This window comes from Entelurus aequoreus, linkage group LG09 (genome assembly GCF_033978785.1).
Source record: "Entelurus aequoreus isolate RoL-2023_Sb linkage group LG09, RoL_Eaeq_v1.1, whole genome shotgun sequence".
Classification (NCBI taxonomy): Eukaryota; Metazoa; Chordata; class Actinopteri; order Syngnathiformes; family Syngnathidae; genus Entelurus; species Entelurus aequoreus.
In genome coordinates, this window is record NC_084739.1 from 41718643 (window position 1) to 41743350 (window position 24708).

At 39.0% G+C, this 24708-nt stretch overlaps 1 protein-coding gene across 10 annotated transcripts in view; it reads left to right on the forward strand.

Annotated features, from left to right (window-relative positions):
• LOC133657441 (cilia- and flagella-associated protein 46) overlaps positions 1-22141 on the forward strand; it is a 105326-nt gene extending 83185 nt beyond the window's left edge. For all 10 annotated transcript variants that reach the window (XM_062058771.1, XM_062058774.1, XM_062058775.1 and 7 more), the window contains 9 exons: positions 2425-2595; positions 5660-5730; positions 6005-6110; positions 11499-11601; positions 11688-11800; positions 19168-19249; positions 19419-19555; positions 21288-21392; positions 21589-22141. In XM_062058771.1, the coding sequence (XP_061914755.1) occupies positions 2425-2595; positions 5660-5730; positions 6005-6110; positions 11499-11601; positions 11688-11800; positions 19168-19249; positions 19419-19555; positions 21288-21392; positions 21589-21698 (998 nt within the window). In that variant the 3' untranslated portion in view covers positions 21699-22141. The remainder of the gene's footprint in view (positions 1-2424; positions 2596-5659; positions 5731-6004; positions 6111-11498; positions 11602-11687; positions 11801-19167; positions 19250-19418; positions 19556-21287; positions 21393-21588) is intronic.
• Positions 22142-24708: the final 2567 nt, after the last annotated feature.

Here is a 24708-nt window from a genome sequence, read left to right on the forward strand (position 1 = left end):
TAGATGTGTACACAATCACACTCATACAAATGCACGCCCACATCACATAAAACATGGCACACTGATAAAGGTTAAAGGGCAACTGCACTTTTTTGGGGAATTGTGCCTATCGTTCACAATCATTATGAAATACATGACGGCGGATGGATTTTTTAAAATGCATTTTAAATATTAAATCCATTTGATCAAAAGTCTGCTTAAAATGGAACCTATGAGAGCCGTTCAATTCTGCCTTGTTCGGCAGGAAGCCGCGCGGGGTTCTGGACCTAGTTAAGGAAAGCTGGGAGGAAGGTCCAAGCCCCAGCAAAAATGAAATTCAATACGTTATGGACCTGAGAGCAAACCTCCACGCATTGGGTCACTTGCCACGTGAGAATTTGCTCCGGGCCCAGGAACGTCAGCAGCGCCTGTATAACAAGGGGACGCAACTAAGACAATTTTCACCAGGAGATAAAGTGCTTGTATTACTCCCGACATCCAGCTCTAAATTACTCGGCAAATGGCAAGGACCCTTTGTGGTCACACGACGAGTAGGTGATGTGGACTACGAGGTCCGGCGTTAGGACCGGGGCGGAGGCACCCAAATTTACCACCTGAACCTCCTGAAAGCATGGAGGGAGGCGGACTCTGTTTCCATGGTGACGACAGTCGAGGAGAGGGAGGAGCTCGGGCCGTAGGTCCCACGCTCCGCTCAGCCCTCCCCCCTCCTCTGTGATAATCAGTTTACACCATCCCAGAAAGCAGATGTTGCCAGGCTGAAGCAGCGCTTTTCCCCCGGCCCGGCCGCACGAACCTCATCCATCATCACATTGAGACCAGCCCGGGTGTGACGGTGCGGTCTCGGCCCTACAGACTGCCCGAACACAAGCGCAAAGTGGTTCGGGAGGAATTAAAAAGTATGCTGGAATGGGGAGTAATAGAAGAGTCACACAATGCTTGGTGCAGCTCCATAGTTCTGGTAGGGAAGAAAGATGGGTCTGTGCGGTTCTGTGTGGATTACCGCAAGGTAAATAAAGTGTCACGTTTTGACGCCTACCCAATGCCCCGGGTCGATGAGCTCCTGGATCGGCTGGGCACTGCTCGTTTTTTCACGATACTGGATTTGACCAAGGGCTACTGGCAGATTCACTTGTCTCCAGAGTCCAAGGAAAAAACGGCGTTCTCCACTCCGGAAGGATTATACCAGTTCGTGACCCTTCCGTTCGGCTTGTTCGGTGCGCCCGCCACATTTCAGAGACTCATGGACCGGGTACTGCGTCCCCATGCTGCATATGCTGCCGCCTACCTGGATCATGTCATCATCCAGAGTGGCAGCTGGGCTGAACATATGCAGAGGATGGGGGCGGTGCTCGAGTCCCTGAGGCAGACAGGGCTCACCGCCAACCCGTCGAAGTGCGCGGTTGGCCGCAGGGAGGTACAGTATCTGGGGTACCACTTGGGAGGAGGGCAGGTGTGCCCGCAGGTAGATAAAACAGCAGCAATTGCGGCCTGCCCGACTCCCAAGACGAAAAAAGAGGTGAGGCAGTTTTTGGGGCTGGCAGGTTACTACCGGAGGTTCATCCCCGGGTTTGCGGACCTGACCAGCCCACTAACTGACCTCACCCGAAAGGGTGCTCCAGAACATGGTCCGGTGGACGGAGCAGTGCCAGCAGGCATTTGAGAGGGTTAAGAAGGCCCTCTGCGAGGCGCCGGTCCTGCACATGCCTGATTTTTCTCTCCTGTTCTGTTTGCAGGCAGACGCGTCGGGCAGAGGGCTGGGAGGTATGTGGAGGGGGGGGGGGGGGGGAGCGGGCCTGCCGCGGAGCGGGGTTTGTAAAGACCGGCCTCGAAGCACAGCTGGCAGGTGATTGGACTACCCAGCTGGGTCTGATCATCCAATCACCTGCCATGCTTATTAGCAGCAACCTGGCCGAGACACAGTTGTTGGAGTGAATGAGGAAGCGCAGGCTGGACATTGCCAGAGAGACTGAAAAGTTGTGTGCTGCCCGAGCGTGTGTGCGCTGCCGACTGAAAAGTTGTGTGCTGTCCTAGCGTGTTTGCGCTGCCAATAAAAGAAGACATTTTTAACACCAGACATCCAGGCTGTGGGAGGATTTGTCAGCATCAGGTGAACCCACGGGACAAAGACCTCCACAATATGCATCCGGTGGACTGCAACAAATAGTACCATGTCTACGAGGAAAGAGTTTTTTTGTTCATGACATCATAAAAACCGTGTTTGAGTGTTTCTTCTCTTAAAAGTGTAGCAAACCAAATGAGACAGTTATATAATAAAAGTACCTACTGAGCACAATTAGGTACCATAGTGATCTTAACTAGTTGAGATTTTTGTGAAGTTTATTATCATAGATTTGGAACCTTAAGTGTTTTCCTTTTTAATTGAGGGCACCAGATTACATTGTGTGTCCATGTGTGTCTTTACAGAAAGTACACCTCAACTAGGAGAGTTTGTGGTGTTGCTGGCTGACTGTAAGTTGATGGAGTTGCCTTTGGAGGCTTTGTCCGTCCTTCAGGGAAACCTTCTATGCTCAGTGTCCCGAGACTTCTCCCTGCAGCTTTTCCATAACCGCATGCAAAAAGAAGAGCCACCCAAAGGTATTATAAACTCACTTGTTACAAAGCCTGCCATTTTTGTTGTGTAAATGTGCTATATAAATAAAGTGGATTGGATTGATTGGATTAAAGAAACCTAAATGGCATTTATTACTCTCTGGGGACATTCGATTTGAATTATTTGCAAAGATAAACAGGACATTAAAGTCCTTAAGTTTTTTTTCTATTCCCTCTCAATGTTGCAAATATGTGAACTATTTTAAAGGTTGACAATATTTGCATACTGTATACAATTTTAACAAATGAACAAAAATTATTTACAAGGATGCGTTATTTATCCTATAGTTAAAAATCAATCTTCTGAAACTTAATTTTAACAGCTGGGATTTTTACATTACCTTTTTAATGGTATGTAGTTCTGACAATGGATGACTCTAAATAATGATTTTTGTTTTTATTTCTTCACCAAGCATGTCCATAATTCTGATGTCAAGAGTTTACTATTGTTTCTGGAAGATACGGGAATAACTTAAAACCACGTTTGTAGGCGTTTGGGATGTTCTGCACTCTGCTTAGCATATTACCGTATATGTACAGGATGAATTAGCACAAATGATATACGAAAATAATAGGGAAAATTATTTCTAGCCGGTTCTTACCAAAAAATATGAGTAATCAAATGTGTCTACTAATAAATAAATAAATTATACAATTTTGGAAATTAGATAAAGTATTAGTGTCCATGCATTTGTGTCTAAATGTTGGTGTCTTTTGAAGTTAATTTAAGTTATGCAAGCAAGGACTACACTGTGATTAATCATGATTAATCAAATTTAAAAAGTGTGGTTAATCTGATCAAAAAATATATTATTTGACAGCACAGGGAAAATTATTTCTAGCCGGTTCTTACCAAAAAATATGAGAAATCAAATGTGTCTACTAATAAATAAATTATACAATTTTGGAAATTAGATAAAGTATTAGTGTCCATGCATTTGTGTCTAAATGTTGGTGTCTTTTGAAGTTCATTTAAGTTATGCAAGCAAGGACTACACTGTGATTAATCATGATTAATCAAATTTAAAAAGTGTGGTTAATCTGATCAAAAAATATATTATTTGACAGCACAATTTTTTTATATTCCTTTGCATTTTTTTTTTACAAACATTTAGATGTCTTTAAATACACATTAACCATTGATCCAACACACAGTAGTGGAAAGCTAAATGGGGACAGCTAAGCACACTTTTAGTGACACTCAGGGGCTCTTTCAAGCAGGACACCGATGTATTTATTTATTTCATTTGCACACACAGAGAAAAAGAAACAAGAACAATATACAATAAAAAGCAAAACTATGTACAGGACAGGTTAAATATACACTAAGTTTTTGCAAAGACACCTGCCCCAAAAGTCACAATTTAGCAGCAAATTAAAATAATAATAATAATAATACAATAAAATGGACAACACAGCAAACAACAATATCATAATTCAATTTAGACCATGGACTTCAATTGTTTTTTAAAAGAATAAAGTGTAGTTGTACATTGAAGAGCTGGTGGCAGTTTATTCCAAAGAGAGGGTCCTCTGTATTTAAGTGTACATTTCTCAGTTGACGTTCTACATAAAGGTTTACCTGTCCCTCCAACCCCTGTCGCTACTGTGCCTGTCATGCGGACCTGTCAGGTTACTCGAGATTGGCCGATAGCCCGTTCTCAGCAAGCAGCTAGTTCTTGTCTAAGTGTTGGGATGGAAAAAAATATATTGTTCAGTTGAATGTAAGACTATTTTAAAAAGCTGTTTGCAAGTTGCTTTAAGTTATACCTTTCAAACCTAAAAACCACCGGCTATCTTATGTTACCATTAATGGTTTACCAGATCATATATATTTGTTTTCTAAGGGCTCGATTTTTTACAATTACTAATTGTGTTAAATCAAACTTGCCTGTCAGCCCAAGAAATTTGTTCAGCATCCATGCTTGTCACTATTTACTGTCTCGTTCACAAGTACACGCATGGAGTGTGTGCACATACACAAAACAGTCCAAGAGGTTTTTGTCCAGAAGCTTTTTGCAATTTGTTGTTGTTATAATAGACCAGTAGTGTCAAAATTATTTTCTTTGAGGGCCACATTACATTTATGGTTGCCCTCGAGGGGCAACTTGTAACAGCCAATATATTATCACCTCATATTATACTCAATTGCATTACTGTATGTATTTGCTTATAATTGATTACTTGCTTTGAAATTATAAGTCAATGTGAGGAGCAGATATTTGTATATTTATGTTGATAACTAAAAAAATGCTAGGAATAGCTTGTTGCATTATCAGATAATATTAAAGTTTAGAAGATATGCAAAAGCCTACAGTACATTTTTTCTCTCATATAGTACTTTATTGCTGCACATTAATACCAGGGTTTTGCGGGCCACATAAAATGATGTGGCGTGCCAGATCAGGGCCCATCGCCATGACTTTGACACCCGTGCAATAGACTATACATTCAATGATAGCTAATGTTAGTAGCTAAACTATGCTAAATCGCTAACCACACACAGATCTAATTTGTGAGCATGTGTGTTGCGTACAAGGTACAGTTTACATCATGCCAAAAGCCAAAAGAGGGTGGGCTATAATGCTTAAACAACTTTGAAAAGTTAGCGACCTCTAGGCATTCGTGCAAAGGTTGCAAACAGCCCCTTTGAATGAAAATAAAGTATCAAAAAGCCAACTATTGTATCTTATAAGTAATCTTATTCATACTGTGTGTTGAGCATATTAACTTTGTACATATTATATTTAACCCTTCACATACATCAGTATATTAACAATCAACATGTTGCTGGTGTGGCTCTAAAATGATAACAATTAACATGTGCACTTTGTCTGACTACCAAATGTTGACAAATATATTTTGGGAGAATTAGCCAATACATTTTCCAATCAATTCTGGCTGTAGTAGCAGGAGTAAAATAACGTTATCGAGAGGTTTAACTTCAAGTAAGGTGTTTGAGCTCCATAGAAATAAATGTCTTTGCATATATTTGGAAAGTCACAATGTTGTGTTACGTAATAAGCCAATTTCTGCTTCCTGTTTATAGTGGTGGAAAAGGAAACCAAAGGTGGTAAAGGCACTAAGGGAAAAGCTGATCAAAGCCAAACCATCAAAGTGGTAAGTAAATTGATCTGGCTCTGGTAGATAGTGACATTAAAATTATTTGAACCCTCTGATGGTATTGGTAATTATTGAAGTTTCTCCAGGCTCTCTTTCAAGTGTATTTATCATTTTGTTGCGTAATGTTTCATAAAGATCACATTTTTCACCCTCTGAACGTCTTGTTTTGATCAAAATTATCTTTGTTTTAAATGTCTCCCAGTCCTTAATGCATATATTCAATTTGTTTCTTGCTGTTTCAAGGTTTATAATTTCAATATTTTGCACGCAGATGCCGACCAGTCATTTTTTACCTGCTAAAACTTTTCCATTGGACACACGGAACTTGAAAAGTATCTTTAATGACAAAGATGTTGTCAACAATTCCAGCATCTTGGGCGAGTAAAAATTTTTTTTTAATCACTTGCACAATCCAATTAAGAGTTGTATTGAAACATCACTGTTCTTTGACAAACTCACTTTTGATTGACAGAGGTATTTGTGCTACTATTTGTATAAGCGGTTATGTTTTTCAGTAGTTTGCATTATACTGGGAGTAGAGATGGGAACCGCGGTTCCCTGTGAATCAGTTCCTTGAAATCGCTTGCCATTTTTTTCAAACAATTCCCTTAACAATTCTGGTGGTTGGGAATGACGTCATTACGCAACCTGCATAGTAATGTCAGACAACGGCATGGCGGCGCGGGGGATTTTGAGGACATGCTTGGTCTCTAATGAGATCGCTTGTTATGTTATCCCGGAAGCATTAGTTTGCACCTGATGGAGTCAATTGTTGTGTCCCAATTCGGGGGCTGAATCTTTTCAAGGACCCAGCCCATGCAGTCGAGGGAGTGTGGGTCATGGAGAGAGTCCTCCAGTCTGAGCTGCAGCGATTTTATTTGGGGCGGACGAGCCTTTGCAAGGATAGGTTGATTGGCAACACTAAATTGGCCCAATTGTGTGAATGTTGTCTGTCTGTCTATCTGTGTTGGCCCTGCGATGAGGTGGCGACTTGTCCAGAGTGTACCCCGCCTTTCGGCCGAATGCAGCTGGGATAGGCTCCAGCGCCCCCCACCACCCCGGAAGGGACAAGCGGTAGAAAATGGATGGATGGGTAGCCTTCGCAAATCGCAACACTTCCTGGTTGTGTCACATGTTCACATCCTCCGGCTTGCGGTCAGGTCCACAAAGTGAAGAAAAGAAGAGAAAGAAACCTAACAAAATAGTAAATTATGAAGCAAAAGAGTTGTTTTATATTTATCCTGTGTGTGTGTGTTGCTGTCGGTGGCTTCACCTCCTGTCTTGTCCAGGGAGTATCCTGCCTTCCGACCGAGTGCAGCTGGGATAGGCTCCAGCCATACCCGCGACCCGAGAGGGACAAACGGTAGAAAATTGATGTTTTAAAATAATAGGTAATATAAATGTCTTCTGCAAAAGACCACTCTAATATTTTTAAATCATTCTAAATATGGCTCTACAATAAAAGTTAAGTTAAAAGTTAAAATACCAATGATTGTCACACGCACACACTAGGTGTGGTGAAATTTGTCCTCTGCATTTGACGCATCCCTCACCTCACCCCATGGGAGGTAAGGGGAGCAGTGAGCAGCAGCAGTGGCTGCGACCGGTAATCATTTTGGTGATTTAACCCCCAATTCCAACCATTGATGCTGAGTGCCAAGCAGAGAGGGGTATGACTAGGCCGAGGTTTGAACTCACAACCTACCGATCTCAGGGCATACACTCTAACCACTAGGCCACTGAGTAGGCATATAGCGGTTGATAAAAATACATATATATAAAAAAATAAATAAATGAAAAAAAAAAAAAAAAAATATATATATATATATATATATATATATATATATATATATATATATATATATATATATATATATATATATATATATATAATTTTTTTACTTTATTTCTTAAAATCCTGTTGTAAAGGTTCATACTTTTAACTGTTCTTGTAAATCTTCATTAGAATTTCATTTTTAATAACTGAATATCAGGCATGTGATTTTTCCGTCTAAAGTCGGAATTCCGTCTTTTTTAATCTCGGGGGGAAAAAAATGATCTCCGGTTGTTTTGGTTTTTTTTTCCGACCCTAAATCAAGATTCGAGACGTAGTTTATATTACACCGTAGTTGATTGGTCGATATGTTCCTTGTGACCAATCAGGACATCTGTTATGAATGATGACGTTAATAACGTCATCATACCGCCATTTTCCATATGTAAACGATGTCAGTTCTCGAGAGAAAGGACGCTTTACGAGTAAAATAAATTGATAAACATGTCAAAAATAAGTTTCGATGGGACTGGATGGAAAGGGAAATCACTGATACTGTTGGGAAGAAGGAAGTTACGACTTTGTTTGGTGATTTTATTCGGAAAACCGATCGTCCCGGAAAGGTTTTGTGGTGTCAATAATATTGACTATGGATCACGAGGTTTCAAGGCTTTGGAAGTACATGCGAAACGCCAAAAACATATGAAACAACTTGAAGCAAGGAAAACAAACTTTTCACTAGCTGGTACTGTTGGATGTCAACCGAAAGTGAGCAAACCTTACGGACTTCATCCTTTGTTTACATCGAGAGGAAAGATCCACCCAAACAACCCACTTCAGTTGTTCAGGGTTGTTAATAATGAGGTAAGCTAAAAAATATTTGCTTGCGAAATACGCATGTTTGTTTTAAATATTAACCAATTATTGCTTTGTGAAATATAAATGGGTTTTTCTAAAAATAAAAAGCCACGTGAAAATATATTATGAAATTACAGAAATTCAAAGAGTCGCATTATTGAATCCAGTTAACAATTTATTTGAAATAAATTTGCATATAATACTATTTTGTAATATTAAGTTCTTATGTAGTCTCTTGAAACTATTGTCAGTGGTGTAACAATCTTGAAGGTAAATATTTTCACACTTGCAATATGTCAGTGTCCTCACATTATTATTATTTCCTATATTCAAATATGAGTAAACAATACTAAACACGTTTAATTATTGTCATATATGTATATCCTATTTTGGCGAAAAGAATGAAATGTTTACATTTGGTATTTTGTTAAATAAATTTGCAAGGAAAGCTCATGTTAGGGCTGGGCTCTCAGAGAAAGCTAATGTGTGAAGTGAACTGAAGTAATGTGGTAATACTGTAAATAAACTGTAGATAATAACACTGATCAATGTGACACCTGTGGATGTAAAATGAACACAAGATGTAAATATTAGTGACTAAATACTGTTGGGACTGAACCATATACAGTGATTCATTAGGATAATTGGGTTATGTATGTTCTATTAATGATGTTTCCATGTCTTTAAACACTAAAATATTTTCTTCAAATGGTGCTGTCTTTGTTAATTTTAGCATGTTAAATTGGTGAAAAACCAGGAGCTTCGGGGGGCGTTGCCCCCCTTGTCCCCCCACCAGCCCACCAGGGCACTGGTGGGGGGACCTGGCTGGCCTTCATCCCCCAGACCCCCGGAAATGTTTTCAGTCTTTTTCATTGTGGTCAAATCACATGCCTGGAATATATTACCCTATTTTGGAATAGTTGCAATTAAGGCAAACAATTAACCACAACAGCAGTAGTCTCAGCACTCTGTTTATTTATTATACTGGTAAAAAAAATGTTTTCAGATGATCAGTCAAACCTACTCGTTGTTATATCAATTTCTTTTTGCTCTGTTGTCCTGTAAATTGTCTTGAGATTTCCTCCTTGATTGTCTAAAGACAAGCTCACATTAACAGTGGTTTAAACATATAAATGTTAAAAATTTTCAGTGAAATAAAATGTACATAGCGTCTACAAACAACTAATATAATTTAAAATGTAAACATAGTTCAAAAAGATCAACAATTAGAGTCACACCTTTAGTAAGACATATAATAAGACATGAATCAAGCTCTTGGTATAAAAATTCAAAGGAAAAGATGTAAGGCGTTTACTTTCTTAACGTTGAAAAAAGGAAACAAAGTAAACAAAGCTGTTTGCAATGGCCGAATATGAGTCTCTCTAGGGCAAAAAGGTGCGCAGGGCACAGAGGTCGCTCGATATTCTAATAGTCGATGTCTCGTATTTAAACTCATATTTATAAGACTACTGTGACCCCAGCTTTACATGTCTGGCTTTAGATGTTTTAAGTGAATAAATAAAGCATAACTTACATTTTAAAGTCGCTCGTTTCGTTTCATGCAGGCAGCGCCGCAATATTGAAAATAGTTTTTTAGAGCAATTTCATTGGAGACTAAGCAGCCAATCTGAGCATACATTTGTCCAGTTTTTTGATTGGTTGCCTTTTTAACACACCTAACAGTGTGTGTCTAAACTTGCGCAAGCACAGAGCAGAAATCTGAGCGAGTGTAGAAAAAATAATAATGCGCAGAATGATGAGATGGAAAGAGTGGAAGAAAGGAGGCACGAGAGTGCACATATGTCTGACTGCAGACAGCAACAATTATTAAGTGTTAATATGGATAATAGCAAACACTTTTATTGTGCACACAATACATTTATATTGGCTCTTTTTTTTTGGAGTTTGATTTATTTTCACAACTTAATGTTTTAGCTTGCAAAACACATGTTTCTGTCCTCAAAATCTGCCTTTGCGACCTCAACATTGAGACAGAAGTATAGCGCCATAGTTTTCCTCCAATCACATTTTTACTCAGTCTTTATATAGTACAAGTGGAACTTGAAAATTAGAATATTGTGTAAAAGTCCATTCATATCAGCAATTCAACTTCAACTGTGAAACTAATATGTGATATAAACTCATTGCATGCAAAGTGAGTTTTGTCAATAGTTTGTTTTTTTAATGAAAACCCACGTTGTAAGCAATAAACGTCAACATTATATAACAAGAAGGCTTGAAATATCTTCATGTTATGAGCTTATGTCATATATTAGTAACCTTGTAAATCGAAACAAACCTTTGCACAATTATTTGTTTTAGTTTTACCAATATATTTTCTAGGGACGTTTGTTAAAAGTTTTTAAAGTGTAACTAAATTTTACATTGTTGTGTAATTTCCTCATATGTTTTATTTTGTTAATTTCTACTAAATAATATTTATTTATTAGTATTAGTATTTTTTCTAAGTGTTTTTTGATATGCTGTATGCCTTTTAAGACCTCACTGTTGGCATTGTAAGGACATGTTAGCTGTAAACTAAACAAAATTGATCCTAACCCTCCTTTTGTTCTCTTTTTTTCCACATAAGAATCGATAAGAGAATCCATAAAGAACCAAATTGTTTAGCGTTACCGAAAATGGAATTGGAACCGGAACAATCTTATCAATTCCCATCCCTAACTGGGAGCTTTGACAAACATTTTGATTCTCATACAGCTAAATTATCAAACCCACTGAATAAAAAATATCTGACTTTTTGAAAACTAAGTATTTTTTGAGGGGGGAGGGGATTTACACAACATTCTTGCAGTAGTGCAGTTTTTAATTATTAGCGCTTGGTGGGCAAGGTTGAACCTAGTCTGCATTGTGGCCAGTAAAATGCTTGTTACTGATAATTTGTACCACCAGTAATGCTTCAGCAGCTTATGTACATTGGTGTATGTATGGGTGGTGTGCATGTTGTAGACAATAGTCTTTTTATAGTGCACTGCTCCAGTGCATGTCCTCTTAACTGTCAGCATTTGAAAGGGTTTTCCTGTTCATAACTTGTACTGACATTGTTACAAATTCAACTCACTTTTACACCTGTAGGCTTCCTGTACATTATAATTGGTGTCCAATTTTTGTACAGAAGGGACCACACTTGGTGAGAAGATGAAGATGAAGTGGGAAACTCAGGGCCAACATTTTAACCCTCTGTTAGCAGGCTTTGTGGGCATCAAACAAACTCCCAGGTGTGACCTTCAAGCAGCAATGAAATTAAATGCAACATGTGGCAATGTAGAAGCCTAATCCTACCTTCCCACCCCATGTTTATAAGTTTGAGTGAGATGGAGAAGATACTGTGCAACTGCAGCGGATTCTTGTACCTTGGAACGGAACGCTTCTGGGCTCACATGCCACCTGCCAAACTAGCGGCCCTCAATCTGTCAGGTACATTTTACTCACACACACTGCACCTTAAAGGCCTCCTGAAATGAGATTTTCTTATTCAAACGGGGATAGCAGATCCATTCTATGTGTCATACTTGATCATTTTGCGATATTGCCATATTTTTGCTGAAAGGATTTAGCATCGACGATGAAGTTCGCAACTTTTGGTCGCTGATAAAAAAGCCTTGCCTGTACCGGAAGTAGCGTGACGTCACCGGTTGTGGAGCTCCTCACATCTGCACATTGTTTACAATCATGGCCACAAGCAGCGAGAGCGATTCGGACCGAGAAAGCAACGATTTCCCCATTAATTTGAGCGAGGATGAAAGATTTGTGGATGAGGAAAGTGAGAGTGAAGGATTAGAGGGCAGTGGAAGCGATTCAGATAGGGAAGATGCTGTGAGAGGCGGGTGGGACCTGATATTCAGCTGGGAATGACTAAAACAGTAAATAAACACAAGACATATATACAGGTATACTCTATTAGGCACAACACAACCAGGCTTATATTTAATATGCCACAAATTAATCCCGCATAACAAACACCTCCCTCCTCCCCCCTCCCGTCCATACAACCCACCAATACAAATCAAACACCTGCACAACACACTCAATCCCACAGCCCAAAGTACCGTTCACTTCCGCAAAGTTCATACAGCACATATATTTCCCCAAAGTTACGTACGTGACATGCACATAGCGGCACGCACGTACGGGCAAGCGATCAAATGTTTGGAAGCCGCAGCTGCGTACTCACGGTACCGCGTATCCAACTCAAAGTCCTCCTGGTAAGAGTCTCTGTTGTCCCATCTCCACAAGCATGCGTATCCAACTCAAAGTCCTCCTGGTAAGAGTTTCTGTTGTCCCAGTTCTCCACAGGCCAATGGTAAAGCTTGACTGTCATCGTTCGGGAATGTAAACAATGAAACACCGGCTACGATGTAGCCGCTACGTGTTTGTGTTGTGAGATGTCCAGAATACTGTGGAATTTTGCGATGAAAACAGACGACTTAATAGCTGGCCATAATGGTGTCCCAAAATGTCCGCAACAATCCGTGATGTCACTCGCAAACGTTTTCAGCAGGATATTTCGCGGGAAATTTAAAATTGCACTTTACTAATCTAACCCGGCCGTATTGGCATGTGTTGTAATGTTAATATTTCATCATTGATATATAAAGTATCAGACTGCGTGGTCGGTAGTAGTGGGTTTCAATAGGCCTTTAAAGACTGGTATATACTCTGGCGTCAGGTATTTAGCTTGCGTCCTCTCCGACAGTGTCTTGGTTCGTTTATAGCTCGCAGACGCATGACTTTCAGTTATCTTACAAAACCCAAAGGGGTAGTGTTTTCTGTGTGAGCAACAGTGTTGGGTTAATTACTGAAAACCAGTAACTAGTTACAGTTACTAGTTACTTTATTTCAAAAGTAACTCAGTTACTAACTCAGTTACTTACACCAAAAAGTAATGTGTTACTGTGAAAAGTAACTATTTAGTTACTTATATGAATTTTTATTTTTTTAAGGCCCCATTTAATGCCCTTTTAGCCTTCATTTCAGTACTGTTATTGCACTGGAGAATAATACAATATGTTGATCAACTTGACATGCATTTGCATCACTGAACTCTGCTAAGCAATGTGGTCTACATACAACACACAAAGACAAAGATATGTTTCAAAGGGCCGATTTGTTTCAGGCCAGAACAAATTGACAAAACTATTTTAAATAGCTGCAACATAACATACATAAGTAACAAACAGCATAATAACAACATCGCTGTAAACCAAGGAAGGCACACACTACATACACAAAGCCTGTCATGTCTGTTGATCATGTTTTTGTTTGGCCATGTGCTGTTTGTTTTTTGGACTCTTTTTTAGTTCCTGGTTTCACTTCCTTGTTTTGTTTGGTTTCCACGGTCACCCATTAGTTTTCACCTGTCATGTCACGCACCTGTTTTGAGTCACGCACCTGTTGTTAATCATGTCTGTGTTATTTAAGTCTTTCTTTCTGTTCACTCGTTCTGCGTTCATTGTCTGTGTCACACCGGTTCATGTCTCTTGCTGACCAAGTAAGTCATAGTCCATGTCATAGCTTCTGCTAACTAGCAGCTTCTTTTGTGTTTTAGGCACGCTTGCCTTTTTGTTGTATTTTTGTGTTTGTGGTAGTGAGTGATTTTGTTAAATAAATCCAAGCCTACCTTCACGCTGTCGTCCGAAGCCGTCTTTTGCGTTGGAAGAACAACCCCGCAGCGAGCTGCGACCCCCCCACGTGACAAAGCCTAACCAGGCATTTTTTTTTATCTCAAGGAATTTTGAAATAAAATCATGTCTGAAGACCAGAACACTACACATTTCCCCAGTTGTATTTTAGAGATAAGGAAAGATTGGCCTGGCCCACTAGCATCCCTCTTTATGTTTGTGAACTTTATAGTCTATACATTTAGAGTGATGTGATGATCAAACACTCTAGAAGTCCAGAATGAAAGAGCAACAGTATATAAGAGAATTGACAGAGTGTGTGTACCTTCAGTGCGCAGTGCCTCGTTAAAATCCAGCCGCTGTTGCTTAGCAGGTGAAGTGTGTCTCTCTTTACTAGCTTTGCCGAAGCATGTTGCTTTTGTAGCTGTTTCAGCAGATTTTAATTGCTGTTTTGGGCAGTAGATAGGATCTTTGATCCAAGACACAACTTAGATTGAACTAAAATGTTCTTTTCTTTGTGGTCGACAAAAGAAAAGTATTGAGAATATCTCTATGTTAAGAAACTCGGCTTTGGGCTTCGCCATGATGTCTTGTTAGTAAACACAGACATGCCCCCTCCCACACACATACACACAGACTCTTTCTTGTCGCCTCTTCTGCAGCGCTGCAATAAAACACACTCAGATCTTCTCAGTTTCTAGCCGATACTACATAAAAAATAACGTAAAATAACGCAGTAACGCATCATGTAGTAACAGTAACTGAGTTACTGAATATAAAAAATAACGTGTTAGATTACTATTTACCGCCGAAAGTAACGGCGTTACAGTAATGCGTTACTTTGTAACGTGTTACTCCCAACACTAGTGAGCAACTATAACTCTAGTTGACTATCTTCATGAGAGAGAGAGTGGTTGTAAACTTGCAAACAATGGCGTCTGAAACGACATTCACTTTAATGTTGGAGCTGCAACCAATCCCTTTAAAGCAATAGTCACTTTTAGTATTCACATTTCTTAATTCGCGAAGAAGAGAAGACATTCGCAAAGGTGGGCTGTGGCTGTGCAAATCCTAAACAAGTTGCGACAGAGGACAGCGAATTTGCAACGCTATCCTGCCGTTCAAGACATGGTATAAAAGAGAGTAATGTAATTGAAAATAAACAAAACTGTTAAATAACTATTGTAACGGCCTGCTGGTGTTAATGTTTATGCATGTGTTATCAATGTTTAGAGCTCACATTTGTGAATATGTCATATCATTGGTATCTTTAATCTTTAATCTTTAATACCTGAAATATGATTGACAGAATTAAGAAGCGTTGTGTGTGTGTTAAAGAAAAATATGTGTGTTCACGAGAAAATATATGCGTCGGAATTTAACCTGTTGTTATCACAAGTTTGGTAATAAAAGTTAAAGAGTTTTGTACTTTGTGTTACTTTATTTGGACACAACAACACATATGCTAAAAAATTACACTTTCAGTAGTAATTTTGATAGCACATCAATATATTAAGTAAACAATATCAGTTTTTGCATGCAAATTTTAAATCATTGATGCTTTATTTCATAAGTTACTTTGTGCATTTCAAACACAACGTCTGCTCTCCTGTGCTCAGGGACCCTCCTCGGCAAAAGCTGACCAATCACAGCTCTGCGGTCTGCGTCGCCGCTGACACAAACTAGTATTTTTGAAAGTAGCTTTTCAGGGTTTACGTGAGGATACGCAGTGGAGGAGCAAGACTGTGTTGCTTACCCATGTTTTGTGACGCAATAGTATAAACCAGGCTTAAGGGATTTATTATTAGTGTACTTGGCCATAGCAAAGATCGAGCAACAGAAAAGTCAAAACCAATGACCATGGAGTCCAATAATTAGCGATTGGAGTACTGTGTAAATGGATTGTACCTTGAAGAACTGTAATTTACTATATTTATCTACACAGGGGTTAGTGCATGTGCCTCACAATACGAAGGTCTTGAGTAGTCCTGAGTTCAATCCCAGGCTCGGGATGTTTCTGTGTGGAGTTTGCATGTTCTCCCCGTGACTGCGTGGGTTCCCTCCGGGTACTCCGGCTTACTCCCACCTCCAAAGACATGCACCTGGGGATAGGTTGATTGGCAACACTAAATTGGCTCTATTGTGTGAATGTGAGTCTGAATGTTGTCTGTCTATCTGTGTTGGCCCTGTGATGAGGTGGCGACTTGTCCAGGGTGTACCCCGCCTTCCGCCCGAATGCAGCTGAGATAGGCTCCAGCACCCTCCGCAACTCCGAAACTGTTGTGTTTTGATATTGTTGACGTCAAAGTCTCACAAAGAACAGATGTGTTATGGTGGGACAGGAGTCAAAAATTAAGTGCATCAACAGCTATTTAATCTCTTCATAAAATGTACCTCTTAGGACGTGGCGTCCACATTTGTGGACATCACATTTTTGATTGTGTAGACCACAGTACAACATTTTGTTCACTTATGAGGACATCATACTGCCAATTAGTGGTGAAAGGAAGAGTATACCACATCCTATGTTGGATTCAAGATCGCTGTAAACATTTCTAAACATTCAGATGGCAGCTTTCAACTTTTTTAGTTGTTCTACTCTTTGGGTTCGAAATAGCCAATATAAATTAAAAATGCATGTCATACAAGAGTTTGGGTGTTAGGAGGCTATACATGAAAGTGAAAGTTGACCTGAAAGTACAAACACCGTTTCCATATGAGTTGGGAAATTGTGTTAGATATGAATATAAACAGAATACAATGATTTGCAAATCATTTTCAACCCATATTCAGTTGAATATGCTACAAAGACAACATATTTGATGTTCAAACTGATAAACATTTTTTTTTTTTTGCAAATAATCATTAACTTTAGAATTTGATGCCAGCAACACGTGACAAAGAAGTTGGGAAAGGTGGCAATGAATACTGATAAAGTTGAGGAATGCTCATCATACACTTATTTGGAACATCCCACAGGCAAATTGGGAACAAGTGGGTGCCATGCTTGGGTATAAAAGTAGATTCCATGAAATGCTCAGTCATTCACAAACAAGGATGGGGCGAGGGTCACCACTTCGTCAACAAATGCGTGAGCAAATTGTTGAACAGTTTAAGAAAAATCTTTCTCAACCAGCTATTGCAAGGAATTTAGAGATTTCACCATCTATGGTCCGTAATATCATCAAAGGGTTCAGAGAATCTGGAGAAATCACTGCACGTAAGTAGCTAAGCCCGTGACCTTCAATCCCTCAGGCTGTACTGCATCAACAAGCGACATCAGTGTGTAAAGGATATCACCACATGGGCTCAGGAATACTTCAGAAACCCACTGTCAGTAACTACAGTTGGTCGTTACATCTGTAAGTGCAAGTTAAAACTCTCCTATGCAAGGCAAAACTCGTTTATCAACAACACCCAGAAACGTCGTCGGCTTCGCTGGGCCTGAGCTCATCTAAGATGGACTGATACAAAGTGGAAAAGTGTTCTGTGGTCTGACGAGTCCCCATTTCAAATTGTTTTTGGAAACTGTGGATGTCGTGTCCTCTGGACCAAAGAGGAAAAGAACCATCCGGATTGTTATAGGCGCAAAGTGTAAAAGCCAGCATCTGTGATGGTATGGGGGTGTATTAGTGCCCAAGACATGGGTAACTTACACATCTGTGAAGGCGCCATTAATGCTGAAAGGTACATACAGGTTTTGGAGCAACATATGTTGCCATCCAAGCAACGTTACCATGGACGCCCCTGCTTATTTCAGCAAGACAATGCCAAGCCACGTGTTACATCAGCGTGGCTTCATAGTAAAAGAGTGTGGGTACTAGACTGGCCTGCCTGTAGTCCAGACCTGTCTCCCATTGAAAATGTGTGGCGCATTATGAAGCCTAAAATACCACAACGGAGACCCCCGGATTGTTGAACAACTTAAGCTGTACATCAAGCAAGAATGGGAAATAATTCCACCTGAGAAGCTTAAAAAATGTGTCTCCTCAGTTCCCAAACGTTTACTGAGTGTTGTTAAAAGGAAAGGCCATGAAACACTGTGGTGAACATGCCCTTTCCCAACTACTTTGGCACGTGTTGCAGCCATGAAATTCTAAGTTAATTATTATTTGCAAAAAAAAAAAAGTTTATAAGTTTGAACATCAAATATCTTGTCTTTGTAGTGCATTCAATTGAATATGGGTTGAAAAGGATTTGCAAATCATTGTATTCCGTTTATATTTACATCAAACACAATTTCCCAACTCATATGGAAACAGGGTTTGTACACAGTACACTACACTGGAAGTTACTCTTGAGCCGGAAAAGGAAGTCCCTTTTGGGGAATTCCTTTTCTCAATCGCCACAGCATATTAATAGAAAATGTCATGATCCTACATGACAGTTTTGGCTATGTTTGTTATTTTCCTTTGTTTAAGAATAATTTCTTGTCCTGGTTCTCTTGTTTTGTCATTACTTCTTTTTTTGGTCTCTGTTTTGAAGCACCTTTACTTTATGTTCCTTTGCCTGGCAGGACACCTGCTCTTCCATTGTTAATTAGTTATATTACATGCCACCTTGTTACACCTCCTTCAGTGCTGGTTAATTATTTAGTGTATACCATAATGAGCTATTGTGTTCTTAAATCCTGCTAGACTTTTGTCATTCTTCTTTCTGCCTGGTTCCTAATTAAAAGACCTGCCTGTACGACGCTTGCCTTTTCTGCGTCTTGGGATCATGACAACAGCGGACATGCGGCATTGTCACAAAAACATTTGACAAATAATGAACTGTAATACATATAAGACAAAAGTAAAGGTCATTTAACACTTAATTTACGCCCCAAAAATGTAGAAGATGCACAAAAAAAGGCTGTACCTTACAGTGATATAGTCAAGCTGCAATATTTGAAGCGCAATGTGGCGAGGGCTGACTATATGACATCAATAACATAAAAGGAGTAACATGTACACATTAACGTAGATACATGTTGGTTTTATTAACATGAACATGATAGTAAAGGTGTTTAATAAACACATTAAATGCAAATATGTCTTGAGTCTCTTTGCTCAAGATAGATTAATAATGAATGGTATATAATCCTTATAAAAATTAATATACGTCAATCCTGTGATTAACAATATGTGTAGACAGTGATAATGATGATTTTGCTCTCTTCAGAATGTCACATGGCTGTTCTCTTTGACCTGGTCCAGAGCACTACCAACACCCAACACTTCTCACAATTTGACATGCACAAGAGGTAAAATTATCTTTTCTACATATTAGTAAAATACATTCATTTTCCTATTGTGATTGACAACCTATCTCAAAAACCCTTTTTTGGTGTGACTGGTCTTGTTTAGTTGTAATATTGGCCTCATGCGCCCTCTTTTCCTCTTAAACTTAACCTTGCTCATTTCCTCCTCCAGGGCAGGATGGCGCACTTTGGAGAAGCCATTGGAGGTCGCTATGTTGATGAGCTTAAATGGTGTCAGTTGTATTGTCCTCAACCAGTGGCATAGCAGCCTTCAACAAAACTCCCAATACATGACTAACTTTTTGGATAGTACGTATTTAACTCACATCTAACTGTTTTCATCAAATGGGAACAACACTTTTTTTTAAAATATTGTCTATCGTATCATTATGAAAGTACGGAGCCCCTAAAGGGACATGGGAATTTTTTTTTTTTTAGACACAGAAGAGGAAAACTGTCCTTTCCCGGGCATTATAAAGTCTTAAATAATGTCAAACACGTAGCGTTACAATAACCAGGAAGATTAAGTGTTTGTCTCACACCTACTAATCAAGCATTCACATTTTGCCACAACACACATGGGGGAAAGTCCTAATTGGAAATACAGCCATATTAACTCCTAAACTGCCATTTTAACACACACCAAAAAGTTTCTCGTGGCCACGAGAAACTTTTTATAAAAAAAATAAAATAAAAAATAAAATAATATATATTTTTTTTTTTATAAAAAGTTTCTCGTGGCCACGAGAAAGTTTCTCGTGGCCACGAGATACTTTCTCGTGGCCACGAGAAACTTTTAGTAAAAAAAAAAAAAAAAAAAAAATTTTTGTTTTTTTTTGTTTTTTTTAATAAAAAGTTTCTCGTGGCCACGAGATACATGTCTAAAAAAAAAAAAAATCCCATGTCCCTTTAGGGGCTCCGTATGAAAGACATGATGACGGATATATATATATTTTTTGTTAATGCATTGTAAATAGAAAATTAATGCGATCTAAAGTCTGCTTACAATGGAGCCTATATGAGTTGTTCTATTCTGCCTTAAAAGCACTCTAAAATACATCCAAACTCCTCCATCAAGGTTTTGTATACACATTGTAAGTATATATGTCAATCAATCAATCAATCAATCAATGTTTATTTATATAGCCAATGTCATGTAGTAATGGGCATTTATAATAACATTTAATAGTTACCTATTTTGCTCATTTTAAGCATAAGCATAAGTTCAAAAATCCATCACGACGTTCACTTTTTTTTCCAACTACATCACTGATTTCTACTCACTGCAGACTTTATGAGAGCCAACAAACATAATAAAACATCACTTACTGTACAATGTCTGCTGTCTTTAAGGTGGTGTATGCTAAGGTGTTCATATATTCCCATTTAGATAAAGAATTACTCATAATCCTCGCAAAAAAAGGTGGGGGGATGGAACCAAGCATCTTTCTGTGTCGTTCTCGCCATTTCTGGGTCTAGAGTGGCTGTCAAAGTGTACCAACTTGTCGGAATACGTCTTTGCTCTTCCACTATCAATGTGAGAGGCATGATTTATGATCTGCAATAAAGTTTGACGAGCAAGGAAATAAAAAGGCAGCTCATGAGTTGGTCATGTCAACATTGGCACATATTAGCTCGAGATCACGGAGCCACTATAAATTATTTGTCTGTGTCAGCGCTTATAATAACAATATCATTAATACTTGGTTAATATTGTAGTCACGAAATGTAAATGGAATATTGTTGGCGCTTTTTGGATGTTTTTTTATTAGATTTTATGGGTGGAATAGAGGACCACCCATTGGCTCCGCTGTAAGCGTACTTTTATTTATGTTTATTTACGCGTTAGAATACATTAAAATATAAAATAAAATACATCCATCTTAAAGTCTTTCATAATGATTGGGAACGATAGGCAAAAATTCCCCAAAAAGTGTTTCCCTTTAATGCGAAATTATTATTTTTTCCCGCTGTTTGCACTGTTGGGTTCTCATAACTTTGGGAATTATATATGAATTATAATTAATCTGTATTGTTACAGATTTTCTGAGCCTCAAACAGACCTCTGGGCAGATTGTCCATTCCTTGAGACGAGACACTCACTCCGGAGAGATATCATGTGACCAAAAGGCCATAGGATTAAATGGTAAAGTACATTATGTTCTCTACATCACAAAAATTAGCATTTCTGTGACCTTTGTTTCCCATATAAACAACATATTTCTAACATTTCAGTTTCTCTGAAAGGACAATATTACTTATATTATATCAAAATATGTGAAATACAGAATTAGCTGTGTCAAAAGCCTAATTGATCAGAACACATTTTCATTTCATTTTAGATCACTCTGATGTCGGTGACTTGAAAGAAGAGTTTCAGCACAAACCCAATCTGACACCATCAGCTTTCAACTGCGTTCTTTATGGACTCCCCGTTGTAACCGGCACATAAAAATAGCAAGCAATTTCTTCGATGCACAGTCAGCTGGCTTGCATTTCCCCAGTTAAAATAAATAAATATTACTACTAATAAACCTACTAATTATGAGTTTAACTAAAATGGTATTTTAAAATGTTTTTGATGGGAATAATCTTTACTAATGTGGTTTTGTATGTACATTATGTGATTATATGTGCACTTGTATAACTATAAGGTGCCGAATGTAAAAGTTCATTCACACTTTTCTAGCAGATATATTTATCACATTTAGCTCACTTTTCTCACATTTTACTCACTTTTCTCACTCCTACATCATTCTTACTGCAGAAGAAGGAAACATGGCAGATGCTTAATGACAAATAATGCCAATAAAGTTGCATATTTTTGTTGCATAAAGACAATTAAATGCAGACAGTGCACTTCCATGTTTGACAATTAATGCAATTGATTCTTACACCGAGGCATGCAGTCTGCATGAATACACCTATTTCTATTTGAATGTGCCGTTCATCATTTTGCTGCGCTTACCCCATGATTGTGTCACATATGGTCATTACATTGCTTTAAACTACGCGATCACAGTCATATAATATTGCTGCTGCAGGGAGCTGACACGCTCGCTTTGGATCAGTTCTAAAGAAAATGTCTTAAGTGTGATCTAAATTGTAAAAACGTGATTATAGTGGAGGAGTTCAAGTACCTAGAGGTCTTGTTCACGAGTGAGGGAAGATTGCATCGTGAGATCCACAGGCAGATCGGAGCGTTGTCTGCAGTGATGCGAACCGTGTATCGATCCGTCGTGGTGAAGAAAAAGCTAAGAGCCGGAAGGGAAAGCTCTCAATTTACCGGTGGATTTACATCCCTATCCTCACCTATGGTCTTGAGCTTTGGGTTATGACGGAAAGAACACAGGAACATTTTTCAAAACCTTTTATTTAAAAAGCACTTAATCTGTAACTTACATACAGTTTTACTGTATGTAAGTAAAGTCCCATCAGGGTGTATTTTGAAGCAAAGTTAGTCAGCGAGTACATCAGTCGGCATCTTCCCTCTCATCTTTGCCCTGATGTATTCATTGACCTGGTCACTGATCGTATAGAAACCCTTCCTGCCTTTTAACATAGCCATCTGTGGTTAAGGTAAAGGTGCATGCACTGTCAAAATAATTTGTGATCTACACACATAATCTCAAATGGGTTATTGTTTGCGATTCACCGCATGCGTCAATGCGTTAACTTTGACTGTCCTATTTAAAAGTACAAATTGTATTGTTTATACAAAATGAACCAGTGCAACAGTAACAGGTAGAGAAGGTTTAAAACATGCTTATCGCCTCCAGGCTCTTAAGCACTGGGTTGACATTAATATTGTTTGTATTAGCCCGTTATATCCAGAGGAGGTAGAGACTGTAGCAAGACTGCTCATAATTTGACCTTTATATGCACTTCATTTATGGATGTAGGTCAGTACGAGTGTGTTTTTGGAACAGGAGGGCTCGTTAGAAAAGAGACAAAACAAAAATGTGTTAAAATGATAATATAATATTAATCCAACAATCTGTGTGACTACAATGAAATAACAATTGCTTTTTAAAGCTCTGAATAACTCATAATGCATCTCAACATTGGAGATAGATTGATAAACCCCTTACTTTACACTGTAAAATACTGTATATGGCCATTAGTCCAGAAATGCAAACAAAGGCCCAACCAAGACCCTATTTACCAGGGATAAGGATACCTTCTAAAGTTGAGCTGAGTTGAGTTGAGTTTGAGTTTATTTCGAAAATGCATGCACACAACATGATACATCACAATTTCCAGTTTCTCTATTCAACATGTTCGAAAAGGAGTAGGAAAAAGCATAGTTTATATAATCATACCCCATTTCCTTTACATAGCAGTTGCTAAAACTTTTGTTCACTTCCTCTTGTCTATTTATTCACAATATACTCCATAAGTAATAACAATAAAAAAACATAAAAAAATAATTGGTGAAGTAAGTTATTGTCACGGCGCGGTTTCGAACCCACAATTCTCCTGCAGAAAGTTCCTCCAGCACTCAGGCTGGCAGTATACCAGGACACACCCCTGCACGCGCCGGGCGCTTAACGCCCACACAACGACGCAGCTGCAGACTATCGGCAATCTGCGCACCTGGGAATAATCAGAGCGGCAGCATAAAGACCAGTGGACCCTTGGAGCCTACGCCGGAACGTCGTTAACTCCTTGCAGTAAGCATTGGCTTCCCTCCTGTTGTCCTCGCTATCTCTCTTCTCGTCCTCCTTGTTCCCTCGTCTCATGTTCCTTGTTCCTCCCGCAGTACCCGTCTTGCTCCGTGTGCTCGAGCACTGTGCCTCAACCTCCCTCCGGATTTTGGACTGCCTCCCTCGATCCTCGACCCTTGCTTGGACACAGACTTTGTCGCTTCTCTCCTGCCCTCGACCACCTGCCTGCTTACGGACCCCCTTTTTGTCTCGCCCTTTTGGACTGCTGAAGGATTCATCCAACACACACTTACAACATCGTCTGGTAATATTCACATGGTTAAAATCACACATAGTCCTGCAACAAACACATAGAGTAGCATACACCACCCACACACTCATCAAAGGTTACAATAAACCCGGTAACCTGAGCTTCCTCGTGGTGTCGTCTCCTTCCACCCCTCACGTACATGACAGTTATATTTCATATAGTGACATGAGTAAGATTATCTTGAAAATGAATGGATGGAGGAGATAAATTCAGAATGTTTGTCATGGTTCTTCTTCTTTGTACTTTGTAAACACTTTAAGTTTGAAGAGTTTCTTGAAGTGGATCATATTAGTACATTGTTTGATTTATTTGCTTAATCCATTCCATAATTTAATTCCACATACTGATATACTAAAGGTTTTAAGTGTTGCGTGTTACGTGTGCACAAATGTTTTAATTACAATTTTTCTTTAAGATTATATTTCTCCTCTTTTGCTGAGAAGAATTGTTGTATATTTTTTGGCAACAGATTGTAGTGTGCTTTG